The 18,395-nt window shown below is 37.5% G+C and overlaps 1 protein-coding gene across 3 annotated transcripts in view; it reads right to left on the reverse strand.

Moving 5' to 3' along the window:
* LOC128020128 (protocadherin Fat 1-like) overlaps positions 1-12,444 on the reverse strand; it is a 37,608-nt gene extending 25,164 nt beyond the window's left edge. The window contains exons 1-9 of one of the 3 annotated variants that reach the window (XM_052606779.1): positions 12,309-12,444; positions 11,720-11,788; positions 10,900-11,063; positions 10,733-10,777; positions 10,532-10,621; positions 10,368-10,457; positions 9,972-10,079; positions 9,604-9,717; positions 9,420-9,513 (exon numbers count right to left, since the gene is read on the reverse strand). In XM_052606779.1, the coding sequence (XP_052462739.1) occupies positions 9,420-9,513; positions 9,604-9,717; positions 9,972-10,079; positions 10,368-10,457; positions 10,532-10,621; positions 10,733-10,777; positions 10,900-11,063; positions 11,720-11,788; positions 12,309-12,441 (907 nt within the window). In that variant the 5' untranslated portion in view covers positions 12,442-12,444. The remainder of the gene's footprint in view (positions 1-9,419; positions 9,514-9,603; positions 9,718-9,971; positions 10,080-10,367; positions 10,458-10,531; positions 10,622-10,732; positions 10,778-10,899; positions 11,064-11,719; positions 11,789-12,308) is intronic. The other 2 variants (XM_052606768.1, XM_052606760.1) reach the window with 2 other exon arrangements.
* Between the last annotated feature and the right edge of the window lie 5,951 nt (positions 12,445-18,395).

Here is an 18,395-nt window from a genome sequence, read left to right on the forward strand (position 1 = left end):
GTCATGCTTCCATTTACTTTACTACTACACATTAAGTGTTTGCAGTTTTATATTAAGAAATATTCTTTCTCAGTGGACTTAAATTAAATAAGTTCACAGTACTAACATCTTATGAATGCTAGTTTTAGCTCGAACTGTTTAAAGCAGTGGGAGTGGAGTAAGTTTCCATGGTAGAATTATGGTAAAACACTGTAAAAAAAGAAAAATAATGAAAAAAAAACAAAAAAAAAAACTTTGTAAATTAATGTTTGGGAGCTGTAAATTAACAGTACCTTACTGGCACCCCTGCTGGCAGTTAATTTAACGGCACAATTATATGATCTAAAAAACATTGCAAGAATTAGATGTTTTGTTTCCAGCCAAGACTTGGAGAAACTTGTTCATGCCTTCATCACCAGCAGGGTGGACTATTGTAATGGGCTTCTCACCAGCCTTCACAAAAAGACCATTAGACAGCTGCAGCTCCTCCAGAACGCTGCAGCCAGGATTCTGAAAAGAACCAGAAAATCTGAGCATATCACACCAGTCCTTACACTGGCTTCCAGTTACATTTAGGATTGATTTTAAAGTACTTTTAGTCATTTATAAATCACAATAGCTGTGCATTTATTGAATGAGCACTGTGCGATGTCCGAACTGCTTGCATTGTATTTTATGCAATCGGAAATGGTTGCATGGGGTCCACCTGGAACAGGATTTCTATTGAGAGGGCCCACAGAGACCACTTGCTTAATGCTCCCAAAACTCACACTCCTTTTAATGCAGCTTTTTGTAATAGATTTTTTTTATTTTTATGAAACCTAGACACACACACACACACACACACGTGAACTTCACTAAGCAATTCCCCATTTTTAAATGTGTTCCACTTTGTGTAGTGGATAAGGGAAGTGTTTATGGACCCCTCAATTGTAACTGAGATATCAGTTAGCTATCTTTTGTACTTGATATGTACACTTCAGGCGGCTGCATATACCACAATGCAACACAATTGTGACAACACTGCATATTGCCTTTAATTTACCCTCACCTCTAACAACTCGTATATAATAATAATTATTTAAATATTTAAAACAGCCCAAACATACCTATGTATATTTATAAAATGTTGCATCATACTATTTTTTTTCCAAATGTGAATTAAAGACACAGATGCTATATATATATATATATAGAAAAAAACGATATCTTAATTTATTTATATTTATACAACTTTTGCAAGCACCATGCTCTCCTGTTTGCAATATAGGAATGCTACAATGCTAGATCGATCTTAACCACTGTATTTTTTTCAGTGTGAATTCTGCTGTTAATAAAATAATATACCAATTCAAAATAAAATGGCAGTGATCTGTTATAAGGCTATAAATGTGTCATAATCAAGACACAAGCTCATGTACAGTACTGAGAAGAAGTCATGGTGATTTCAGGCTGTTTTCACTGATATTGCTGGCATTGTCAGTTTCCTTGTCACATTCTGTCAGTGGGTCCTGAAATGATACATAGGACAAAATTATAAATAAGAATTTATGCCAAATTTATGATTAATTAATTATACTTTATGATTATACTCAGGAAGTCTGTCGTTACAGCGAGGTGCTTTACCTGTCTGGATTCTGGGTTTCTGTTAACAAGAGAAGAAACAAGTTTCATCAAATATCTCAGAACAAACCAATGCAGATAACAACTTGGTAAATGATGCACATTTTGTATTTGAGAATGATTTTTTTCCACATACGAGTTTCAACTGTTTGTATCTGATTTTTGATAATATTTGTGCACTTACATGTTAAAGTTATAAGGCATTTCAAAACTGGATCTCCTTTCAAGATTTTCAAGTGCAACACTGCTAGCATTTAAGCTCTTTGTGTCAGAATTTGAGTCATTTTTTTGCCTGCAAAAGCACAAATTATAAATACTTCACTAAACATATTCATTTTACTCATTGTAACAAAAATAACTTGCACCTAAAGTAATGTTCAAAGGCAACAATTCGGAAATGTTTACATTTTGATCAATTTGGACTTCATATGTTGACTTTATTTTTCAATTAGCATTTCTTCTCAGGTCAGCAACAGGCAAGTTTATTCAGTGTCAAAAAAAACAAACACCCAGACTGCATGTTTTTGTCTGACAAATTAGATTAAACTAGAAAACAGAAAGATAAAACTCCTGTTAAATGCCTAGTAATAACTTACCTGCGTTTAATAAAGGGTACTGACAGAGCGATAATAAGTCCTGCAATGCTTATAGTAGACACAACACTGAGTGCGATGATGGTTACTTGACTGTTATCTTCAGAGATTCCAGGACTGTCCTCCACTATGAATTCTAAACCAGGACCAAAAACTTTCTCCAGTTCAGATGTTAAAGCTTTGTGCTCCGTGTGCAGTTTCCTGAGGGAGTAAACATAGTTCAGATGCTGCCCTCTAACACAATCATCCTAATTATATAGACTAGATGCAACTCAGGCAACCAGACCAGAGGCTTTAATGTGGAAATGTGAAGCTTATATTTTTAATGAACTAATAAATAATTCATATAATATACAATGCCTGTCCAAAAAAAAAAAGTTACCAAATATGATTCCATTTCCAAATGTTTATGAGTACATAGTCTAGTATTTGTAGCTGTTTTAATATATTTTACCTAATTATCTATTAAACATTATAGAATGGTTGTTATTGCTTTATGATGGAAAATTTTAAATGGGTTTTAATTCAATTGTAGATTTTTAAAAGTACATGATTATATATGAATTTAAAGTTAAGCATTTTAATTTAAATGAACTAGCCTAATGATTTGTTAATCATTATGTAATATTTAATAAGATAATTAGCTGAAATAAATTGATACTAGTTCAGCTTACTCTTTGACTTCTGTGGCTTCAACGACAGCACCACTGGAGTCCGTGGCAATGAAGCTGATGTAAGTCTTGGCTGTAGATTCTCGGAGAATGGTGCGCATCTCATTCCCATTCTCAGCTCTCACACTGAGGATTTTCACAGTCCAGCCTAAAGCTTTTTCCATGGAGCTGAGAAAAAAAAAGACACCATCAGATTGTGTACAGAACACATAACAATAAGATGAGGTAGGAGGAAGAACCAATGCAACATTCAGAACAATTTGTAAACCAGAAAATTAAATTAATTGAAAATATCTGGCACAAAAGAAAGTTTTGTTCATGATCCATCCTGTTCTTTAATTTGGTACCCTGAGATGGACGATGCTGTGATTTAGGTTAAAAACGCACAAATACTCAGTACATATCAAATGATCTGTAATAACAGACAAAGCAAAAGTGATCACACAATAAAAACAGTTAAACTTTTGTGGTACGACATTATTGTTGGATTAAATATACATAGTTGGCACAGCATTGTCTTTTAGTTTCAATCTTTCTGAAAATCATGCATCGAATTGTGGTTTGTAAATTGATCCTTTGTAAAATTAAGTGAACACAGGGCCAAGTTCTCACTGATGCGATCTGGATTAAGTTCATCCACTCTTTCCTAATGTTGAGATAAGAAGTAAGGCAATGCAAAGACTGTTTTTCCAAAACTTGGCACAGAGTCTTGTTTTCTTCAGAGCATCTTTATCGTTTGGTTTCTGCGTAGAGCTGCATTTGCCTCTCTTGTTATTTACACTACATGTGTGAATTGGTGAGCAGCGCTAAACAGGCAATGATGAAGAATAAGTGTGTGGGGCCAAACAGGCACTGATGTCAAACCATCTTCTTCTGTGGAGGCGGGGTTTAGCCACACTATTACTTCATAAAGTGCCACATTCCAAAACTGGTTGATTTGGCAGATTGGCTTCAATATAAGCTGTTTTTATACTAACGAGAATGTTTTGAGTTCTGAAACTTACAGGATGTATTTATAGTACAATGAACTTTTATATGTCAAAAGATTAAGGGAATTTGGATTTCTCATTTCATGACCCCTTTAACACAATGTTTTGGAAATGGACAGAGATTACTCACTCCTCCATCTCTGGGATCATCTTCTCAACTATGTGCACAGGCTGGTTAAGGGAGATGACTGTGACGCTGTCATGATGTACACTGTGTTTTACTTTGATCTGCAGGTGGCAAACAATAATTAATTATCTGCTCCATTTAAATAAAAAAAGCATTCATTCTCCCCTAATGCTTGTTTGAACATAGTTTTAATGAAGTCATGTTTCTTCTCACCTGTACTGTTGCAGTCGTGCTCAGTCCATGTTTATCAGTGGCTTTAGCATGAAAGGTGAACACATTGTCGCCAACACTAGAAGCATCCAGTACATAGATCTGACCAGTGTTTGCCTCCATTTCCACCAGAGATGTGGACTCCAGTAGTGAATACACCAAATCTGAGCTCTCGCCAACATCAGGGTCTGATGCCTGAGGGACACAAGACATTTCAACCACATTTACTACAAAAAAATCTTGAAATCAGATGTGATGATTAATACTAGTCTATTGGCAACCTGAAATATACAGGTGTGATCTTTTGTTATGTATTTTCATTTGGTAAGAAATAGTTTGATGTATTACAATTGCATTTTATTTTTTAAAAGAACGCGCCACTGCTGAGGTTCACTCACCTGCACTTTCACTATATGGAATTTGTATGGAGCGATACTGAAAATTTCTGCTTCATATATTTCAGTGTCAAACACAGGAGCTTCATTCACGTTCTCAACCTGAACACTGACCTGATGATTAAAAGAGAGAAAGCAAAATCCTTTGTGTCAGATGTCTTTTAAAGAAGAGAAACTTTGACATGCTTGACGAGTATTTGTTAGAACTGAAATACCCTAAGTATTTGAACACAAACACTTCTAGCTACACAAGCTTGTGTCATTGCATTGTAAAATGTATCAAAATGCAAATGCAATACAATTACTCATTGTATTACCAGTGTTACTTGAATGGGGGATGCAACTATGTGCAACAGAACTATGTGTTTGCATGGTTGTGTTGAGTTTGTTTCTGGCCTTAGTTTGTAGTAAGAATAGTACCGTTGTCTCTGCAGTGGTTGGAGGAGTTCTGGAGTCTATGGCCTCAATGGTGAGGATGTTCCACTCCTCTTCCTCCTTGTCCAGTGGTCTGAGAGCTTTTATGGTTCCTTCCTCATCCACAGAGAAGACATCCTCGTGTGTCTTCATGTTATAGCTGACTGTAACCACTGGACTCCCTGGTAAGGCCTTGACTTTGCCTACTATTGTGGCCTCAGGTTCGTTCTCCTTAATTTTGAAGTTGTAGGAAGAGCTCTCAAAAGCCACACTCTCAGAGATGGAGGAAATTTGGAAGTAGATCAAGACTTCGGCTACAGAGAGAAGAAAGATGTTAGTTTTGACGTTCATTGCATCATGTTTAAATACCGAACGGGGGATTTGTTAAGAATAAACTTCTCCCAAAAAAATGCTTATTTGCAAACATTATCTGAACTATTTGAACACAAAGTTCACAGGAATAATTCAAAGGAATTATGCAAACCAGACCCAAACCTTCATCAGACTTTGCTGGCGCTCCGTGATCTGTCGCTGTAGCACTAAGGGTTAGTAGTGTGTCTTCTATGACCTCACTTAGGTCAGAGGTCAAAGTGATGTCTCCTGTTTCAGCATCCAGTGCAACCATGGAAGACGCTTCAGAGAAACTACAGAAAGACAACATTCATGCATCTGCCTTAAGATAGGTGACATGTACTGTAGGTAAGTGTGTTTATATATTATTAATCATGAAGAGTTTGACACTTGAAGCTTAGCTCTTAGTATGAAAGTCTTGACCTTACCTGTAGCTAATGATTGCGTTTGATCCGGCATCTTTATCTGTGGCAGAGAGCGTCAGCAGCACTTCTCCAACCTTGGCGTCTTTAACCACAACGCTTTTGCTGTAGGTGTCAGAGCTGAAGACTGGAGCGTTGTCATTGACATCTGTGATACTGACCCTCACTGTGGTGATGTTCTAGAAAAAAATAAACATAAGTATTCCTTTTGTTGTACAGAATAAAAGTCTATATTTGCAGTGTTGTCTGATTTGCTTGCTACAAAGTGCCTCAAACAAAACATGGAAAAACTGTCAAAGTTTCTAATAAATAAAGCTCTGGCAAATCAAGCAACTAGTTTTTCCTTAGAATCACTTGTACAAACCCAGATTTGTATGTTGCCAGAGAGATAAAAAAAGTTTAGCCCCAGACTCATGGATGTTGCATAAAGCCTGCCAATCAGATACTTGCATTCAAAATATATATTTTTTTTTTGTAAAAAATATGCAGTATTAAATCTGTTATGTCTCTGGGAACACCGTCTGTTAAAGTGAATGCTCCAGTCAATGTAAAAACAGAATTGTATAAAAGTACAAATAGTCACATCATGCATTAATGCAAATAAGTGGAAATTATACATTTCTTGGTGGGACTGCATGATCCATAGCAACAATGACCACATCATACACGTCCTGTGTCTCCCGATCCAGCTCCTCAATAGCTAGTAGAGTCCCATCCTACGAGAGAAGGAAATATTTTTGTACAAGGCGAGCAAGATCTGGACACTAACATTACAACGTCTATAAAAATGTGATATCATGCAGATCAAAGCATCAGTGACAGCTCTCGTAAGTCCTCTCACCTCTCTGAAGCTAAATAGTCCACTGTCTGAGTAAATAGTGAAGGTGACACGTCCATTATCTCCAATGTCGGAGTCTGTGGCTGAGATTAAGCACACGTCTCCAGGTGCTGAGGGAGTGTACACACCTTCCTGAATCTCTATGGGCTCTGGGAGAGGAAGGAATTGTGGGTTGTTGTCGTTGACGTCCAGAACAGTGATGGTGACCTGAGCTGTGGAGCTTAAACCATCAACAGGCTGGTCTACAGCTATGACCTAAAGAGGACAATGCAAGTATCCCACTTTGAATAAGTATTTATCCTGAACATTTTGATTATAGTTGGGTTCAAGACATGAACGTGATGTGTGCAATGTACCTCTATAACGTAACTGTCTATAGTTTCTCTATCCAAAGGGGCATCAACCCTGAGTGATATTACTCCTTGACTGTTGATAGTGAATGTATCACTGTCCATGATAAACTGACCATTAGAGAACCCACCCTGATCGGAAAGAAAACAAGAAAAGGTAAGTGTGTCAAAACAAACTTGGTATGTTGGCTTGACAGACATGACTTGGAAGTTTAAAGTTATAAGGGTGAAGTCATGGTTAGTAATAAAAGATATATTTATGTGTTATGCCCTGCATGCTTGCACTTCTAAGCCATTTCTCTGAGCATTTGGAAAGAAACTTGTTAGATCTAAGTTTCTTCTATGATTCTTCAAGCGCTTCTTGAAAACTACAGACCGGTATCCCTTCTTCCATTCATTGCAAAGACACTTGAGCGGGCTGTGTTCAACCAGCTTTCTATGTGCCTTGTACAGAACAACTTCCTGGTCAGCAACCAATCTGGCTTCAAACGTGGCCACTCAACTGAGACTGCTCTGCTCTCGGTTACTGAAGCCCTGCGACTAGCAAGAGCAGCTTCAAAATCCTGCTGCTTTTGACACTGTTAATCACCAGATTCTCCTGTCCACCCTCAGAAAGATGAACATCTCTGGAACGGCACTCCTGTGGGTTAAGTCCTACCTCTCTGACAGATCCTTCAGTGTGTCTTGGAGGGGTGATGTTTCAAAGTCACACCACCTTGCTACTGGGGTTCCTCAAGGCTCAGTACTTGGACCACTTCTCTTCTCCATCTACATGACATCTTTAGGATCTGTCATTCAGAAGCATGGCTTTTCTTATCACTGCTACGCTTATGACACCCAACTCTACTTCTCATTCCAGCCAGATGACCCGACGGTAGCTGCTCACATTTCAGCCTGTCTGAGTGACATTTCCCGCTGGATGAATGACCATCACCTTCAGCTTAACCTTACAAAGACTGAACTACTGGTGATTCCAGCTAACCCATCGCTTCATCACAACTTCTCTATACAGCTGGGCTCGTCAACCATAACTCCTTTGAGGACAGCCAGAAACCTAGGAGTTGTGATGGATCATCAGTTAAGCTTCACTGACCACATTGCTACAACGACCCGGTCCTGCAGGTTTGCCTTATACAACATTAGGAAGATTAGACTCTTCCTGTCAGAGCAAGCAACCAAACTTCTTGTCCAAGCTCTTGTTCTCTCCAGTCTGGACTATTGTAATGCTCTCCTGGCTCTTCCTGCATGTACTGTCAAGCCTCTGCAAATGATCCAGAATGCAGCAGCGAGGGTTGTCTTCAATGAGCCAAAAAAAACTCATGTTACTCCTCTCCTCATCAGGTTACACTGGCTACCAGTAGCCGCTCGCATCAAATTCAAGGTACTGATGCTTGCCTACAAGACGACCACTGGCACGGCACCAACTTACCTAAACTCACTGGTTAAATCTTATGTGCCCTCCAGAAGTTTGCGCTCTGCAAGTGAACGACGCCTTGTGGTGCCATCCCAAAGAAGTTCAAAATCACTCTCACGGACCTTTTCCTGGACTGTGCCCAGCTGGTGGAATGACCTCCCAATCTCAATTCGTACAGACTTTACTCATTTTCAAGAAACATCTAAAGACTAATCTTTTTCACCTGTACTTAACCAACTAACACCAGCACTTTTCCTTTTCTTGTCTTTTTCATTTAATAAAAAAAATAAAATAAAAATAAAATACCTGGCTATGCGTTCTGTGCTTCACTAACTGAGACTTGTCATGGCACTTGTATACTGTTGTTGTTCTCTTGTTGACCTGACTGCTTCTATTGTTCTCACTTGTAAGTCACTTTGGATAAAAGCGTCTGCTAAATGATGATTAAATGTAATGATGTACAGTAGCTATGGTGTTTGCAAGATCTAGAATCATTGTGTATTTATTATTTTTGTGTATTTATTTATTTTACAAATAGCCTTTAAGGTTTTCAGGAACAGTACCAGGTCTAGATCAGTGGCACTAATATGAAGCACAAGCTGGTCCTGGGGTGAATTTTCCACAATAGACACTGCATATTGGTCCTTGTCAAATTCCGGTGTGTTGTCATTCACATCTTCAATGGTGATTGATACCATGGCACTAGCTGTCTTACTGGCATCATCCTGCTGAGCTGCCTGTTTTTAAAAGGAAAATATGAATAATAAAAATTACTAATAAACATCAGCCTAATGATTTTCATTCATATTTTAAGAAACTGAAACCTGTATGTGGACAGTTATCTGGTCAGTTTCCTCTCTGTCTAGTGCCGATGTCACAGAGATGACCCCACTGTTTAGGTCAATTTCAAAGACGCTCCGATATTCATTTGGAAGGACTGAAACAGAAATGTGGATTTATGTGCTTTGTTTTTATCAGAAACTTAATTCTGATTAAGAGTACATTTCATTCATTCATAGGTGTGTTGTAAATCATCTGTTAACCTGCTGTTATGCTGTAAACTACAGGTTGGTTGATGCCCGTGTCACCATCTTGAGCTTTTATGGCCTCAGGAGTGACGTCTGATAGTTGTCCTACCTGTGCATGGAGAGAGAAGACATAAAGGGTTGTATTTGTGTGGTAAAACATGTGTTTTAAGCATTGATCTTGTTCTCTGGCATCATTTACCTGGTTTTCTTCAATGGATGCTTCATAGAGACTGTGATCAAAATAAGGGTTTAGATTGTCAAAATCTTCAACAGTTATTGTAAGTGTGGTTGTGTCACTGAGTTCTCCTATATCCTGTGAAGAAACATAATGTTGTGTTACTACCTTAAAATTAAATTTCATCTGAAATTGTATCACTTTATGGAAAAAAGCAGCTTGCACATTCTGCTAAACATCTCCTTTTGTGTTCCATGAGTGAATATAAGATGACAGACTTTACATTTTTGTGTGCACTATTCCTTTAATGAATAGACTACTAAATCTATTAAGTTTAGTAATCAAAGTGATATGGATACAGGATTGGTAGGATGTCAGAGTTTTTTCTTTACTTTAGCTTCCACAGTGAAGGTGTATTGTTGAACAGTATTGTAGTTCAGATGTTGTTTCAACCTGATGAAGCCGTCCTGTCTCACTTCAAATTCATCCGGTACTGGAGGCTGTTCATAGAGGAGAAGTGATTAATTAAAATATATTCATGGACATAAAGTGAGCCTACTCAATAAGTATGTATAATTTACTTTTCTTCCTTTAAAAAGGCTCTGCATGCATTAAACGGTTACTATAAAACCCCCATGAAATTACTAGTCTGTAGGTACAGTAAAATATTTTATTTGGTTGACAGTCTCATTGGAAAATGAACTTTGTAGAAATGACATCTAGTGTCCGATAATGCAGTTTTGTGGAAGCCTATTTTAATAGTTATATATCAAATACATTAGACTCACCAGTATAGAATATGTAATTCTGTTGTTTTCTGGAGACACATCTGCATCGTCAGCTGTCACCCTGAGCAAATCTGAACCCACAGTCGTCATCTGCAGAAAAAGACACCGTTTACTAAGAGATGTGAGGACTCGACAGCTGTATAAAGACGTGACATTATACACACCTCTGACACTGTAGCGATGTATGTTTTGTTCTGGAAGATTGGAGGGTTGTCATTGACATCCTGAACGTCTAATGTTCGGATGTTTGTCAGCTGAAATGAACAATGAAGACTTTATAGTCAAGGTTTATTAGCTGAATCTTTATTTATGTAAAATCTGTCTCACTGAATGATTTGATGAAGTTAGTGTGTAAACAAACATACCCCTGTGTTTAAGCAGTTGACTGAATAATATAATTTCTCTCCATACTAGAAGAAATAAAACGCATAAAGAGTGAACAAATAAAATGCAACACAATCAACTACGTGAGAATGGGTAAAGACTAACTGACACTAAACCAGCTCAATGAATCTGTGAGAAAGGAGCAAACCTTCTTTAGTTCATCAGCGTCCAGGGGTTTTTTGGTCTGTATAATAGCGGTTGGGTCTCCTTCAGAGTAAATCAGCTCCAGAAATTCCAAACCAATAGGAAAGAGATGATCCCCCAACTCCAGACGATCATCAGGTCCGATATTAGTGATAATCTCTACTTCTCCTGTAAACCAGATCAGATACATGTTCTAACACACAATCAAATATCATAATTATATAAATACTAAATCATGCCATATTGTTCTTACTCTTGTAATATTCACAAGCTAAAGTGAGTGAAGTGACGTGACATTCAGCCTAGTATGGTGACCAATAATCAGAATTTGTACTCTGCATTTAACCCATCCGAAGTGCACACACACAGAGCAGTGAACACACACACACTGTGAACACACACCCGGAGCATGTGGGCAGCCATTTATGCTGCGGCGCCCGGGGAAGCAGTTGGGGGTTCGATGCCTTGCTCAAGGGCATCTAAGTCGTGGTATTGAAGGTGGAGAGAGAACTGTACATACACTCCCCCCACCTACAATTCCTGCCAGCCCGAGACTCAAACTAGCAACCTTTCAATTCCCAGTCCGACTCTCTAACCATTAGGCCACGACTTACCCTAAACATTCCCCAAAGCTAAAACATTTTAAATGGCCACAGAGGGACTGATAGGAATGATTACATGAGCTGTTTTTTATTGAAAACTTTAAAACAAAGTTATAATAATAAAAAAATTTGTTCCTGAAAATTTTTCAGATGTAACTAGAAACATGTACATGTTGTGGACTGGTAGTATTCATTTTTTGAAGTCATGTCAGCAAATCTCACCTTCATATCCCTCCTGGATGCTCCCTACGCTGGCATCAGTCCCAGTTGCACAGTTTATCTCTGAGGAACCTTAAACAGAGACAGCGAACAGTTTCAGGACTTAACAAACAGCTAAAGCCTGAAAAAAATACTCTAAAATCACACAATATTGAAAAACACCATACAACTGAACAATTTAAGCATAGTGGCATACCGTTTTAAAATTGTCCATCATTTACATTTTTGCAGATTTTTACAGTAGTTTCACTGATGCTGGTGACATTCAGCTGTAATTGTAATTTCTGACTGCATAACAAAAATTACTTTGTATAAAACTCATGTGATTTATTCAGAAACAAATAAAAAATATGACTGTTATATTATTAAGTGAATTTACTTCATATTAAATCCTGACAAACATTTTACTTCCCGTCTTCAAGAATGGTCTTTGTCCGAACATATGCATTTTATCCAGAGATATAACTAGGTGGATGTTATAAAACTGTATTTTATTAAAAAGCAAGTTAGCCCTCACATCCAGATGTATGAAATTAGTACATTTTCAGTTAGAAGTTAGTACTTCAGTTGGTTCTGTAAGAATTTGACTTACCAATAGCACTCCTTACACTGTTGATATGCAGACAGGCTAAAATAAATAAAATATAGAATAAATCCATCTTTTCCGGAGCAGCTTGTATAATGAAGCCTGGCAGTGAAGAGAAAGACTGTTTCTTCTGTAACATCTCTCTCTGAGCTATTTTTTATTGTATGTCATAAACAGTTATGGCTTCTGCTGTAAACAGGTATCAAAGGTGCTTCATAAAGGGCCAATAATGTAGGATTGATGTGGGAGGGACTGTACAGAAATAATATAATGTTACAAGTTTATCTAATGATATCAAAGATTTTTAACCTTTGATATCGCCCTTAATGTGATATCATTCTACCATTTCTTCTCATGCAATGGTTTCAGTCACTCGTATCTATCCCTGTTTATTATTATACAGCCTTCTACTTCATTCTGATTGGTCAATCGCAACATTCTGATGTCAAAAGATCAATCAAGTTTAAATTTGTCTGTTGCCATGGCAACTTCTGTAATAAACTGTGGTTTATGCCTTTCTTTTTATGTCTTTATGTCTTTCTGTGTGTTGATAAAGACAAGTGAAAAGAAAACATCCAAAATACACTGTTAAGTGTTTCTTTTTTTTATAGCACTTTATATATTTGTGTCAATAGATTTCCATTACAATACATATTTTTTATAAGATGTTTTCTCAAAATAGGTTTTTTCTCCTACACCGAGTCATAAATCTCCACTTCAGTAGCTCTTACACACACCAAACATTACATTTTTTTCCTGTCTATATTCTTAAGTTTTAACAAAGGGATGTGTTCATATATAATTTGCTTGATTATATACAGCATTTTATTCCCCCCAAAAATTGTGAAAATATATTGTTTTTCTGAATTACAGAGTGACAAAAATGACCAAAAAAAAAAACACATATACCCCTTTGTAAAAATATTTAACTTTATGTCTAAAAAATTAAACAAGTATTTTGAAACTGACTTTATCCAGTTTTCAGATTTTTGTACTCGAAATGTATGCAAATTAGCACATTTAATTAAATAATCCATCATTTGCACATTTAAACATAACATATTAGAAAACTTTTAATACAAAAATGTTTGCAATTATAAATGTAATCAATCATTAATTATTAATTGTATAAATAAAGTTTTACAAATTATTTTGTGCACAGTAATATCCGGTGCATTTAATAAAACTTGAAACCCATTGAAAAGACAAGCTCAATATCTTTTATGCTTGTTTTAATCAAAATAATAAGGAGATCCCCCTCAGAGCTGAGCATCCACCCAATGAACTACCTCTCACAAGCTCCACCTCAGATGTTTACTTCACTTTGCGGAAGTAGAATGGCCCTGGCCCTGTCGTATTAGCTGGTCATGTATTTAAAGCCTGAGCGCAGCCGCTGGCTGAGGTCTTCACGTACATTTTCGTACATTACCTCCACAGTCATGCCAGTACCGAAGCACTCCACTGCCTCGGCCCTTAATGACTTCCATCCTGTCGCACTCACCCCCATCATTGCCAAGTGCTTTGAGAGGCTGGTTGCATCCCATTTAAAATCCTGTCTGCCTGCTACACTGGACCCATTCCAATTCCCACACGCATCTACATCAACAGAGCTGTAGTGGAGTGTGTGTCGAGTTTCAACTTCTTTGGTATCCACATCTCTGATGACCTCACCTGGTCCCTAAACACCTCTACCCTGGTCAAAAAGGCACAGCAGCACCTTTACTTCTTACGGAGCCTTAAGAAAGTTTACCTGAGTCCCAGGTCCTTGTGGAATTCTACCGAGCATACTCACGAACTGCATTTCAGTATGGTACAGCAATTGCTCCGCATCTGACCGCAAAGTACTCCAGCGGGTGGTGAAAACTGCTCAACAGATCACTGGTACCCAGTTAACTTCCATCGAGAACATCTATCACAAGCGCTGTCTGGGCAGGGCAAGAAACATCATCAAGGATGCCTCTCACCTCTTCACCCTCCTTCCATTGGGCAGGCGTTACAGGAGCCTACGCTCTCACACTAGTAGGATCAGGAAGAGCTTCTTCCCCGAGGATGTGACACTTCTGAACCCCACACCACCAATCTAACCTGCACCTGCTCTCTTACTGCACTGGTCACAGTTCTTTACATACATGTATTTACCCTACTCATATTTTGCACGGACTACACAATGTTCAAGATATCACACTGTAAACTATCAAACGTTGTTACTGTACATAGCACAGAAAACTCTTTTTTATAAAAACGTTGTTTCACTACTGATTACTTGCATAGAATACATTGTTTATCAATACTGTTGCACACTCATCCAACTGTATTTATTACCACTGTTCTTACATTGCTGCTGTTCATAATGTACATGCAATCCCTACATTGCATTCCTATTTATATTCTGTATATACTCTGCTCAATACTGTATATAGCAACTCCACTGTACATTCTGTAAATCATAGCTTCACTTACTCTGCACTTATATGAAACACTATATTCTCGCACTTCTGGCTAGATGCTAACTACATTTTATTAGCTCTGTACTTGTACTCTGTATAATGAAAACTAATAAACAATCAAATCCAGTAATATGCATGCAAATAAGAAACTTGTTAATAGTGATAAAAGAGAAGCCTCTTTTGTGAAACTAGCTAGGGAGGGCTATCGCTCATGTTGATCAGTTCATTAATGGCATTTATTTCACATGGTTAATGTTAGTTAACATGTCTCTATACTCATGGTTTGTAGTTATTAATTTTAAGAAGCCAATTGGGATAGTGTATCTGCAGGAGCTGTACTTTATTATAACTTGCTGGATTATATCTAAACAATCTGAAAATTATGCAGTAATTAAAAACAACAATAACGTGACCCAATATATTTTCTATATATTTCTATTTCTTTTATCCAAAGCGACTCACAAGTGAGAACAATAGAAGCAATCAAAATAAACAATGACAGGGAGCCCATGACAACTCAGTAGCACAAAATTAATTAAATCACACAGTATTTGGAATGGACAAATTTAATTTAATCTTAAATAATAGGTTATTATTGAGCAAAATTGCTTCCTATTAAATCCTGACAAGCATTTGAATTCACATTTTTAACCTAGACCTCGTTATCAACCTTTACTTGATCTTGTTCTACCATTTCTATTCATACAGTGGTTTATCCATCTTATTTTATATTTGAAAATAAGCCATTTTTTATTTGTAAATTTGTGTGAGAATTCTGATTGATTAGTCACTAATAAGTAAGTTACTAGAACAGCAAGATAACAGACTGCTTTTGTACAGCTAAAATAACTGGAAGCAGAGAACTGGACTGTTTCCAGTGGTCCAAAGTCCTCTTATCAGATGAGAGCAGGTTTTATATTTCATTTGGAAACCAAGGTCTAGAGTCTGGAGGAAGGGTGGAGAAGATCATAGACCAAGTTGCTTGAAGTCCAGTTTTAAGTTTCCACAGTCTGTGATGATTTGGGGTACAATATCATCTGCTGGTGTTGGTTCTTTGTGTTTTTTTGAAAACCAAACTCACTGCACTCATTTACCAAGCATTTTGGAGCCCTTCATGCTTCCTTCTGCTGACCAGCTTTTTGAAAATGCTGATTTACTTTTCCAGCAGGATTTGGCACCTGCCCACACTGCCAAAAGCACCAAAAGTTGGTTAAATGACCATGGTGTTAGTGTGCTTGACTGGCCAGCAAACTCACCAGAACCCCAGAGAGAATCTATGGAGTATAGTTAAGAGGAAGATGAGAAACAAGAGATCCAAAACTGCAGATGAGCTGAAGGCCACTGTCAAAGAAACCTGGGCTTCCATCAGTAGTGCCACAAACTGATCACCTCCATGCCACGCCGAATTGAGGCAGTAATTAAAGCAAAAGGAGTCCCTACCAAGTATTGAGTACATATACAGTAATTAAACATACTTTCCCGAAGGACAACAATTCACTAAAAAAATTATATATATATTATTGGTCTTATGAAGTATTCTAATTTGTTGGTGGGTTTTTGTTAAAAGTGAGCCAAAATCATCACAATTAAAAGAACCAAAGAATTAAACTACTGTACTTCAGTGAGTTTCACAATTTGGGTTGAATTACTGAAATAAATGACCTTTTCCTCAACATTCTAATTTATTGAGATGCACCTAGGGAAGTATTCTATTTCGGATGCAGCTTGCTTTCCTGACAGTTCCAACAAACACAGGACATTCCCCTAACATTATTGTATGATTCTAATATGTTTTTTTGTAACCATAAAATAATATTCTCTAACATTTTGAGAACAAAAATTGTTATCATAAGTCAAAATCAAGTTTGCATCTCCCACTATTCTTTGATACATTTCTTTTTTTCTTTTTGATTTCAAATTTACAGATCTTATTGTTCAGCAAAAGGGGTTGAGTATAGCTACTCAATTTTTTTTATCGTCAGATGTACTACTTTTTAAAGAGAGCCAATCCTTCTGGAACATTTTAAAAGAAACAAATTTCAACAATGGTGAAATGAATCAAAAGCAAAGGTGCAGCTGCAGGTGGAGGAGATTCAGACATATATAAGTCTGATGGATCACATACAGAAGACAGTGACTGAGGAACATTTGAAGACTCTCATTCATCTGTATCTCCAACAACAGAATGGTATCTGGCTCTGTTTAGCTCTTGTTTCTGTATGATTGCAGGGTTGTCTATAAAAGATAAATGTACTTAATTTATCATAACAAGCAATATACAGGTATTTTTGAATGTTTTAGTACTAAAATGATAAGCTATTTTTATATCATCATTCCACTCACTATACAGTCATATTAAGGTGAATTCTCAATAAATATAGTTTTTTTTTTTTTTTAATTGCATGCCGACTTAAATATAAATGTTCTTCAGTAAGTAGAAGAAGCCTAACAAAAGGATTTTTTATTTTGTCACATATTTATCTGTGATTTCACTCTCCTATGTGTTTAATCTCAAGATTACAGAGCAGAGAGAGATGAAGAGTGTTCTCTCAGTGAAGATGCTGGCCGTGTTGCCTCTGGTTCTGTTGGTGTCCAGTGTGACTGAGGGACGGATTATGAGGAAATGTGAGATGAAGGCCAAGCTGGAGGCTGCACAGTTTCAGGACATTAAAGTCATGGGAGAAAGATTGAGCACAAAAGATCTTGTTGCTAGACGTGAGTAATAGAGTTACTTCTCTTTCAGATTCCCTTATTTCTCTCTCAGTCATCAGGAGGCTATATTTCCATGTAACATAACCGGCTAAGAGGTTCATTACCTTCATCCATATGTTTTTCTTTTCTTTTTTGAGGCAGTTGTCTGCAAGGCGAAAGCCTTTGGCTTTAACACCAACTTCATGAAAACCATCAGCCTCTACTATGAAGATAACAATCCTGATGAGGCCCCACCTCAGTCATCCACCTCCACCATAAAGCCTACATCAACCTTCACTTCAATCCCTTCAACATAGTCCACCACAGACTCCACCTCATACCTTCTACCAGCCTCCAGACTCTCTCCTTTAAGACCTACCCCAAGAAATGCTTCGAACATTCACAGACGCCGGCGTCACATTCCTTTGTTTAACCATCCCAACGGTCTTCTTTTTAGGGAGAAGGATCCTAAATGGCCTGTAGTCGAACGCCTGTTTGGACTGTTTCAGCGGTTGACCAGGGTAGAGGTGTTTAGGGACCAGGTGAGGTCATCAGAGATGTGGATACCAAAGAAGTTGAAACTCGACACACACTCCACTACAACTCTGTTGATGTAGATGCGTGTGTGAATTGGAATGGGTCCAGTGTAGCAGGCAGACAGGATTTTAAATGGGATGCAACCAGCCTCTCAAAGCACTTGGCAATGATGGGGGTGAGTGCGACAGGATGGAAGTCGTGATCAGTGGGCCTGTGATTCTGACAAGGTGCCATCTCTCAATATTTGCAACATAAAATGCACTGGTAAGTCTGCTGAGGAACGTGCTAAGCATTACAAATAAAGTATACCTGAATGTTTTCACTTAGATCTATGAACCAAAGAAAGCTAATTTAATCCAATCTTTTAACATTTTTTCTAACCAAAGCTTTAAATGATTATATCACAAATTACTTGTCT

This window comes from Carassius gibelio, chromosome A1 (genome assembly GCF_023724105.1).
Source record: "Carassius gibelio isolate Cgi1373 ecotype wild population from Czech Republic chromosome A1, carGib1.2-hapl.c, whole genome shotgun sequence".
Taxonomy (NCBI): domain Eukaryota; kingdom Metazoa; phylum Chordata; class Actinopteri; order Cypriniformes; family Cyprinidae; genus Carassius; species Carassius gibelio.